Source organism: Zea mays, chromosome 3, assembly GCF_902167145.1.
Source record: "Zea mays cultivar B73 chromosome 3, Zm-B73-REFERENCE-NAM-5.0, whole genome shotgun sequence".
Classification (NCBI taxonomy): domain Eukaryota; kingdom Viridiplantae; phylum Streptophyta; class Magnoliopsida; order Poales; family Poaceae; genus Zea; species Zea mays.
In genome coordinates, this window is record NC_050098.1 from 113,105,918 (window position 1) to 113,116,127 (window position 10,210).

The 10,210-nt window shown below is 43.5% G+C and overlaps 1 protein-coding gene across 1 annotated transcript; it reads left to right on the plus strand.

The window, feature by feature from the left end:
* The first annotated feature begins 4,648 nt into the window (after positions 1 to 4,648).
* LOC109945076 (uncharacterized) lies at positions 4,649 to 8,667 on the plus strand. Its single transcript, XM_035966264.1, has 3 exons — positions 4,649 to 5,043; positions 7,045 to 7,789; positions 7,871 to 8,667. The coding sequence occupies exons 1-3, from the start codon at positions 4,673 to 4,675 to the stop codon at positions 8,282 to 8,284; spliced, it is 1,530 nt and encodes a 509-aa protein (XP_035822157.1). The 5' UTR covers positions 4,649 to 4,672; the 3' UTR covers positions 8,285 to 8,667.
* The last annotated feature ends 1,543 nt before the right edge of the window (positions 8,668 to 10,210 follow it).

The window sequence follows — 10,210 nt, forward strand, 5'->3', positions numbered from 1 at the left end:
CTCCAACATTGGATGAAGACTCACCTATCAGTGACACTCCTCTTCCTAGCACGTTGTTTACATCGCTTGTACGTGAGCAAGGAGGCACAGAGGAAGTGCAAGAATGGGTCGATGAAACAATTGGCGACACCCACCTTGGCAAGCGGAAGACAAGACTTGGTCCATCAGATAGGAAAGGAAAAAGGGTCAAAATCACCGATCAAATCAAAGAGGAAGAAGAGGATGAATACAGTGATGATAACACAACTGACCCTAGTGCTGGTGATGATGGCAGCCATGGTGATGCTGGATTATATGGTGCAGGAGGGAGTGGTACAGGAGGGAGTGGTGCAGGAGATTGGAGATCCACTGGAGGAAGTCGGTTCACCCATTCAACACAAGATTCTTACCATGATGCACCTCATTCACAGCGGGAGACAATACGTGGTCGGCGTCGTTCGGTTTCATTTCCTGTCCAAGATGGAATCCATAGCTCAAGTAGCTCCGGTTCTTCTAACTATCCGACTGGACAAGACCCAGTCTATAACCCTTATGCATGGAAATGGCAACCGGGTCAGCGAACCTATGGACCCCCTCCACCATCAGGCGAAGTACCACCATCGATCATGTATGGGTATGAAAACTATGGACCTCCTCCACCACTATATTCAAATTTATCAAATATGTATCCACCAGGACCACAATATGGGTATGGACAAGTTCCCGTTGCACTGGTATGTTCTTTTGCTTTGTGGATAAGTATTTATTTGTCGTTCTTGTTTTCTCGCTAATGTATCTCATATCTTTTGTATAGACCTATCACTATCACTATGACGGATTGGAACAATATCACGACCCTTCCAACATGCCTGAGTACTATCACTATGACTCGAGCTGAACATGTGAGTATTGTGAAATAAGTTGACCTATGTGTTGTTGCCTCATTGGAGAGGTGTAAAAGAACTTGTATTTGAGTATTGCGAAGTTCGCTAGTTGTTTATTGCATGAAAACTGGAGTTTGTGGTTGCATATGTATGTTGTATGTTATTTTGGTGAACACATGTCGTGTGGATCAATTAATATTTACTGTACAATATGAATTAAGCAAACTACAAATAAATCCTGCCAAAATTTTCAATTTTTTCTACAAAAAACAGTAAAAACAAGTTTGTTTCACTGTTAACTAGCGGTTTACCGGTTTTTTGCCGGTAAACCGGTTTGAATTCAAACTGATTTGGTTTGGCCAAATCGGCCGTTTTTTACCGGTTTACCGCCGGTAAACCGTTACCGGTGGGGGTGGTTTTTACATCTGAAACGGTTTTGTAAACCGTGCCTCTAATACCCCAATGCGACGACTTGGGCGGTAACCGGAGTACAGGATGGAGACGGCGGCGGAAGGCGATGCGTCAATTGCCCTGACGTAAACGCCACATACGAGGGATTCGTGGGGTGTTTGCTTCCTAGATTGCAGCGAGTAGAAATAGAAAGAGAGGATATTGGCCGCGGAACAATAGGGATTGATAGTGTATGACCAAATTAGTCACTTTGGTACCTGCACGGGTGTCGCGGTCCTGGCACATGGGACTATCTAGTTGGGTTGGACTGCGTAGTCTAGTGTTTGGTCTGAGCTTCCTCTCATTATTGAAATATTAGGACCCATGATATATATATAGTTTATATATTATAAGCCCTACGCTTTCAATAATTAGAGGAAGCCCTGGTTCAGACGGTGTCACTTGATTGAGCCGGACCAATCCAGGGCGTCTAGAAAAGCAGCCCAAACCCGTAGGAATTAGGGTTTTGGGTCTTAGCAGTGGCTGCAACTGCTTGAGGTCCGAGCGACGAGGACTGGTGGCCGGACATCGACGATGGCTTCCTGCGGTGCGAGGCGCGAGCGGCGGCCCGAGGTGACGTCGGCGAGCGGCGTCCGAAGACGCGAGCGTCGTGGCGGCAGTGACTGCACAAGGCACTAGCGGTGTTACGAGCGTCTGCGACGGCAACCGCCCGACACCGTGCGACGATGGTGGAGGTGACCGCCCGTGGCATCATCTGAAGACAATGACCTTCTCCGATCCGGCGTGTCTCTAGCGTCCTTCGACGAAGACCACCTCCAATCTGGTGGCTTAAGAGGCGTTCGCTGATCCGGTGGACTTCGGGTCATCCTCCAGTGACGTCCTCCCATCGATCCGTGTTTATGCCTTCCATGATTATGTTTTATGCCTACTACTTACACTATTAATGCATTCTATTTAGGATTTTTATGATGATGAATACGACATCTCTCACGTGGCTTTAGTTTTTATGGTAACCACCTAGATTCACACACATTTGTTATGGGGGGTGTCAAACGTGACCATTGTAATAATATTACAAATTTTTATGCTTACCACTATCAATATATGCTAAAATTAAGGATGTTTTTGCTCAAATATGTGGATGTGCCCACCAATGTCCCACATACATATTTTTCGCGTGCACAGTAAAAAGGGAATCCCTCAATTTATGATGTTTGTAACTGCCATTAAAATCAAATTCCTTAACCAATTCCCCTAATTAACTCTCCTAATCAACACCCTAATCATATCCATTGATTTATATTGGTCACATGGACGAGGGAGCTGTTGGTTGACAGTGAATCAACATTTACGCTATTATCTATCACTCTCTATGCTCCATCTTGAAGATTTTTATGATCAGTAATATAAGGCATTAGAGTTACCAACATCTCACTTTGGCTCGGTATTTACGATCATAACTAAGGGTTTTTACACTCAAAATTGATTTTTTTACCCTCGAACATGTAGCACTGAACCGCATGCCAGATTTTTACGTAGTGTACCAAATTGCTTAAATATCTACATCGTGTAGCAAAATTAGTATCAGTATATATCATAAACTGGTTATAACGAGCCAAGCTATATGGCTGTTGGAGCAATCCTATATTTATGAAATCATCCAATTTTTGCATGCATCGAGTGGAAACAAAAATATCTTCCAAAATTTTCGCACATGCAATGAAAACTCACACGATGTGCCATTACTATCGGATTTAGTATAAAAATAGGTTCTGCATGCATGCGCCTGTGCACGTGCTCCTGTGGCTGGGCGAGGTTTTTATGCTATCTCTATGAATTATTTACGCTATTTCGGTGAAGTATTTATGCTATTTGTGCAAAAAAACAGAAACACAATTTATGGCGTCCGTCCCGCGCGGGGTTAGGATGTTAGACCGGGGGTTTGACTGACGCGTGGAAGAGAGGTTTGACTGGTGTGGTCTAATAAGATCGCAGAAGTGGTTAGCCAGGGCTTAATTTACTGTTTGAAAGCCTAAGACTTTCAATATATATATATATATATATATATATATATATATATATATATATATATATATATATATATATATATATATATATATATATATATATATATATATATATATATATATATATATACGGCGGCACTAAAATGCACCTGGGTGCATTCTCTATATTGAATGCACCCAGGGTGCAATAACACCCCGAGCACGCCTCCCCATAAGAGCACGTCCTTAGCCCTCCTGTACGCGCGCCTCCCTGCCCCCCGCCGCGAGTATCCTCTAATTGCAAACTTAAGTCTCTGTTTTTACTCCTTGATTACCATTGCATGCTGTGTTGTTACTCCAGTTGCAACGTTTGTTGCTTGTTGATTGCAACTATGAGTATCTGCTAATTGCAAACTCATGATTGCGTGTTGTTCTGCAGGATGCAAACATACTTGATGTGTTTGTCCCCAGGATGTGGCAAACATTTGATACAAGGGAAGAAGCCTACCTCTTTTACCTTGACTATGCAAAGTTGGCTGGTTTTAGTGTCAGGACAAAGAGGTGTAATTGCAACTGCTGGTGTGGTGTGATTGCAACCCCGCATTAGGTATGATTGCAACTGCTGTATAATTCTACCCAAATATCTGTTAAAAAAATGTAAACAAAATGATTACAACTGCTGGTGTGTTGTAATTGCAACTACTGGTGTGGTGTGGATGCAACTGCTGAGTTGCTCTGATGTGATTGCAAGTACTGAATAACTCTGGGAAATTTTGTTAAAACTATGATTGCAACTGCTGGTCTGGTGTAATTGCAACGGCTGGTCTGGTGTGATTGCAACTTCTATATAACTAGATGCAACTGGTGGTCTGGTTCGAAAATTATAGCATTCTGTCGGGAGCGTGCGGGAGGGACGAAGACGAAGCGTCGGTTCAGCCTGGGTGGGACGGTTGGCTCGGACCAGGTGCTCCTGGCGCGTAGGTTCGGCCTGGGTGCATTCTCTATATTGAATGCACCCAGGTGTAATATATAAATACAGTATATATATATATAGTCAAAATTAACAAAGTTTTTTTACCTACACACAAACCCTTAAAACTTTCTTTTATTAATTGGTAGCTAGAGTCGTCACCAATAATCGACGGTACGGTGTCCAAGAGGAAAAAAAGTGCACACACAGCTGGACACCGTTAGGAGACAAATCGAGGGAAAAAAAGAGCAGACACACCGCCGCCGGCTGTTGGTGCCTTTAGACTATCTGCAGCGCTCCCCCCTTCGCACCCCCTCCCCTATCACTGTGCACGCTATAGGGGGTACTGTTCACCCCTTACCGCCGCAGCGGTCGCCGCTATCCGCCTCCCGTCGCCGCCGCCCTCTTCTCTCTCACGCCAGATGCAGGGCGTCACTGTGCACTCCCCCTCCACTTCTTCGCGCGGAAGAATCCGCCCGCGGCACGGACCGGAAGCTTCGCGGTCGTCTTCTCTCCTGTTCGAGGCGACTGCGTTTCGGCGATTCGCGACGAGGCGACGGCGATTCGGGCGCGCTAGGGAGCCGGTCCGCGTCGGAGCTGTGGACGACGAAGCCGAGGTGGTCAGCAAGGTGCTCCGTTCAAGACCGAAGACGAAGAGGGCGCAAATCCGGCTCCCTCCAGGTTCGTCGCCACTGCTTGGTTGCTTTCACCGTCCGACCATCGACTCCAGCATCGGATCCCCAATCCAGCAGTTCGAATCGTCTTATTACCGCCCAAATCTTCGGATCTTGAGGTACGCCCTTGGACCCGTAATGATTATGTTACTCTTCCGCACATCTTTCAACATCTTTTTAATACGGCAATCCAGTTATCCTTTGAACCGTAAGATATTTCATCCGCAAACAACCGATGAATCCCCAGTTCACTCATTTCCGCGGATCTGGTCTGCCTATTAGGGTTTCACACTTCTAAGGTACTGACCCGGTTAATGTATTTCAAACTTGGTCCAACTAATTTTGGTTGTGCTTACAATTCGGGCGTCAGGTTTTTCACCTGCCATAAATTTGTAATCCCTAAACTACGAAGTTGCTTGCATACTGGCTTCAACTCTAGTCGTCTCCAATTAATTTAGGATGACCACTGTCCACAACAACAGGTCATTTTATAAAATGTAGTAGAGTGATAATAGTTGGGTACCCAACAATGTGTTAATTCAACCAACTCAGTGTAATGTTCATTGTTTATTATGCGTTCTAAAACTCTCATTGACATAATCAGAGGGGGCATTACTTCTGAACTTAGTATGCCTCAAGTTCATTCATAGTGTGAGGTCTATGGGAACTCTCATTGTGTTGCTGTACTACCCCCAATTTGTTTGTCACCCTTGTATACGAGTGGACGAAACTAAACAATTGTCCACCTTCATATAGTAGGTTTCTATATTCATACAACAACTTCTTTATTTCTATTGTAGTATTGTGTATAACCCTAAATTAATTGTGTTGTAGTATTGTGCATATCTTCCCATTAACATTAAGTTTTCTTTTGCAAGATATGGTTTGAGCAGACAGTTATTTATTATGTTCATTATGTTTGTGCTTGCATGGAGTACATACCTTGTTTTTTGTATCCTACAATGTTTTGTTCAACCCTCGCATTAAAGCATTGTTTGTTTCTTACATGGAGTGCATTGTTTGTTATTTATTTCCTTAACTGTTTTATACAAGACTGACATCAAACATCTGTTAGTGCTGGACAATGAGTGCATTGCTTCTATTTCTAGTCCATGAGCACATGAAACAACAATATATCGAACTTGTCAGATTTATGGTATTCCTAATTCCCATAAGTTGGCCTTACCTGTCATAACAATTCCAGTCTTATACTAATATAATTATGTTATGTTCCATGGTTGAATATGACTAGTACAATTGAAATCTTTACTTGTTGCATGCAACATCATTGATAAATATGTTGGCCTGTTCTGAATTCGTTCCACCTGTTTGGTTCATAAGGAAATCGTAGTGTTTGTTCATTTATTATTCTTTGCAGCACAGTTACGAATGGCATCCTCGAAAGAAGACACCATGAAGTCTTTGGTTAAAGTACTTGTCGACTGTGCCGAGGATGCCACAAAATCCCTTCGTGGATTAGTAGATCATGCATTAGACCACATGCATGACGAAGAGATATTAGCTAGAACCCTCTTTGCCATGAAAGAAAAACTTGATTTGCTTCACCAAGATGCCTTAGAGGCAAAAGTCCAAGCTTTTCCTGAAATTGCTAAGTACGAGGGGGATGACATAAGTGTTCAACTGACATCTCCTTCGACCCCTCCAACAGTTACTGAACCATCTGTCGACGAAGAGGAGTTCTACTGCCCGGATGTGAGTGACGAGTGGTACTTCAGCGACTCAGATAGGTCAACTCGTAATAGCTATTGGAATATTTATTAGTTGACTGTACTCGAGATGTACAAGCAGGATTTGCTTTTGAACAACCCACTACTCGGGTTCTCGTAGTTCTCATGTTGTCGAACTAGTCGTGTCATGTATGTCTAATTCTCCATGCTACCTCGTCCGCTTAAGTTAGTATGATGTCCAGAACGTTGTCGTCTGCGAACTGTGATGACTCTTAAATGTTCTGATGCTAGTCCTTAATAAGTTGATGAAATTATGGTTCTATTATTTGAGTGTCTTTATATGCTTTCTCTTAAGTTTAACGTACCTCGATTTGTCGATTGGCTACAATGTGTTTCAAAAGACTAAATGTGTGCCATCTCCACATATCCTAGCATGGACCCTGCCAGCAATGCGACATCGTCGCAGGCGATGTCGAATCCGTCAAATGCCCAGCAATTTCCTCCACCACCACCCTTATGGCCAACAGGTTACATGCAGCAGAATCCAGTCGATTGCAACATGATGGGAAACATTAATTTTCCTAGTCCTGGTCAAGGTCCAACTACAATGTGGGCGCCAATTCAGGCAGGGAACACTAGTTCCCAATCAACCATGATCCCTGCTTCCCAATCTGCACTATATTGGAATCACTACATGAATTTTGTGAGGAACCCTCTTGGCTCAGTGGGAATGAGTCCATACACGGATTCATATCCACCTTCACTATCAAGTACACCGTTGCAGGGTTCTAATACTATACCACAAATGCCTCTAAACTTGGAGTCAGATGTTGAACACAGTGTTCAGGACATCAATAGTCCTGAGAAAAATGCACCTCCAGTTCAAAAACAAAAGAAATCTAAGGAACAAAACTTTACAGCCCCAGAAGACAGACTCCTTTGTACTACTTGGTTGCAAATAAGTAGTGACCCCATTGTGAATACTAGGCAAAGGAGGGAGGGTCTCTGGGCCAGAATTGAAAAAAGGTACAATGAACAAAGGGGGGAATTTCCTTGTCGACTTAACAGAGCACTCAGTAGCCGATGGGACAAGATAAGGGCTGATGTCAGTAAATTCTCTGGATACTACGCGAGAGTTCTACGAGAGAAACAAAGTGGTCTAAGTGATGACGATAAGGTACGACTAATGAAACGATGATTATATCAACTACATATGTCTCTGCTGCAACTAATTGTACAATGAATTCGAACTTTGCAGACATCGAAGGCAGCCACATTGTTCGCTCATGAGGAGGGCAAACCATTTCATTATATGCACTGCTGGCATCAACTGAAGGGGGAACCCAAATGGGAGAGCATATGTCAAGGACACTCTTTTAGAGGATTACATGCAAGATCAATACCTTCGTCGGGGTGTCCATCAGTGCAAATACCGGAGACTGACAGTGGATCCGCTGGACTCTCAGGAAAAAGGCCCCGTGGCCGTGATTTCAGTAAAGCTGAGAGAAAGAAAGCTGGTTCATCTTCGTCCCCGGAGTACTTAAGCCGATTACAAGAAATTACTGAGAAACAAATACAGAGGTCCATTGAAAAGGGGGAAAAAAAGAAAAGACCACTGAAGAAGATAGGGAGATACAAAAGAAGAGATTGGACTTGGAAGCCCAAAAGTTAAGCATAAGACAAAGGGAACTCAAACTAGAAGAACTCAAATCGGCAGAACAACGTTTGCAGATGCTGTTGTCGACAAACGAAGAAGATGTAGATCCTGAAGTTTGGGTTGTCATGAAGGAACAGAAAAAAAATTGCAGCAGTTCATATTTACTTTTGAGCAATGATGAAAGGTTGTGTACGCTGTGCGCCTGTGCTATTCACACTTGTTGAGACAATTTTAGGTTACTTCGTTTACGAATTTGTATTATGCGGAACCGTATTTGTTTGGTCGAACCACTGTATCTTAAGTTGTTTGCTGTTGTATTAGACAATAATGAGCTTGGATGTCATAAATGTTGTATTATGTACTAAGTATGTCTTAATTAAGAGTAATAATTTAAAAAAGTTTGTGAACCAAAGTTTCATGTAGTAATGACAACGTGTTGAAAAAAGAAATAAAAATGAAAAAACAAGTTAGTTATGTTAGTTGTAGGGAAATGTATATTTAATGTGTAGAGGGATATGTAGGGGAATATTTAGGGGGAACGGTTGCGGAACGAGTAAATTTAGGGGAGGGAATCTTGCTGACGTGGCTGCATAGTAAGATTTAGGGGGAAAAATATAGGGGGAACGGCTGCGGATAGTCTTAGACTAACTGCAAGGGCTGCCCCTACGCAGCCCCCTCCCCTTGCATGCCGCCTGTAGGGGGCACCCTACGGCCGCAGCGGTGCCCCCTACAGCGCACCCTACGCGTCGGCCCCCTTCTCTCTCCCCCCAGATCTAGCGTGTCACTGTTCATCACCCTAAACACTGTACTGTGGGTCCACGAGTAATTGTTAGTAGATAAAAAATTGATAGTTGATATAGAAAATGATATTTTATAGTTGTAGGGGGGAGTATTTAGGGGGAACCGCTGCGGGAGATGAAAAAAATAGAGGGAAAAAGTGATATAGGGGGAAAAATTTAAGGGTAACAGTTGCGGATAGCCTTATTTCTTGGCAGCCATTCATCGTACGTACTCCATACTAGCTAGCTAGTCCTGCATGCACGCACGTGCTCTGGTAATAAATGAGCTTCAACATTACGTGATGTACTTACTACGACTCCTGCAGGTCGTAAGCCTATGCGTCATCGATCGATCGCCAGAAAAAAACCCCCAACGAATGAAGCAAAGCGGATGTTTTGTTATGCCGCCGGTGCATGCATGCGCATGCGGCCTCGGTCGACCGGTCGGCGCCATCGATCGGCCATCGGTCGGGATCATACTCACTGGCGTTGACCCGCTGTCCTTTTGACCTCCAATGACTAGTGGTAATAACCAGATAGGTCGTAGTTAATTTTGACTAAACTTGAGAGCCGTTCTGTATCATATATACTACATTCCAGGAGTTTGGATTCTACATTTAGACAACACAACATTTATACACATTGACGACAATGGTCGTTCATCTCACTGCTACAGAAACTCAATAGTGGTGGTTGAAAACGTATTTATACTGGCGTTTTTTGTACCACCAGTACTAGAGGACAGCTAGGGGCTAGTGGAAATGCTATTTTCACTAGTGCTTTTCTTTAAGAAACCGCCAATGAAACTGCTTCATTGTGTATTCCTTCACGAGTTCTTCTAAACCCCGAGGCAGAATGAATATCGTTAATAGCTTATTTCACATTTGGTTCTTGACATCATCTCACTTGTCTTTTCATTGTCGAATTGTGATGTCAAGATTATCTCTAAATAAGAACCCAAGTGTCTTCCGAAACTTTGGTAGTGCCTCTTCTGGAGCTAGGGGCTGACATTTCGGGCTCACATCTGAGATTTTATAGGTGTTGTCGGGAAACTTGTTCAGTCCTCTGTCACCTCTTTTCCAATCGCTCTACATCCTTTTCCTTGACCTCTTGGTGTGTTCCGGTGCGTCTTGGGTCTGTTCCGATACGTCTTTGTATTGTG

Excerpts from the sequence above, each read along its gene's own strand:
- LOC109945076 (XM_035966264.1), top strand. The coding sequence starts at position 4,673 with ATGCAGGGCGTCACTGTGCACTCCCCCTCCACTTCTTCGCGCGGAAGA. Across the intron at positions 5,044-7,044 it reads CCAAATCTTCGGATCTTGAG|CATGGACCCTGCCAGCAATG; the intron begins GTACGCCCTTGG and ends CACATATCCTAG. Across the intron at positions 7,790-7,870 it reads GTCTAAGTGATGACGATAAG|ACATCGAAGGCAGCCACATT; the intron begins GTACGACTAATG and ends CGAACTTTGCAG.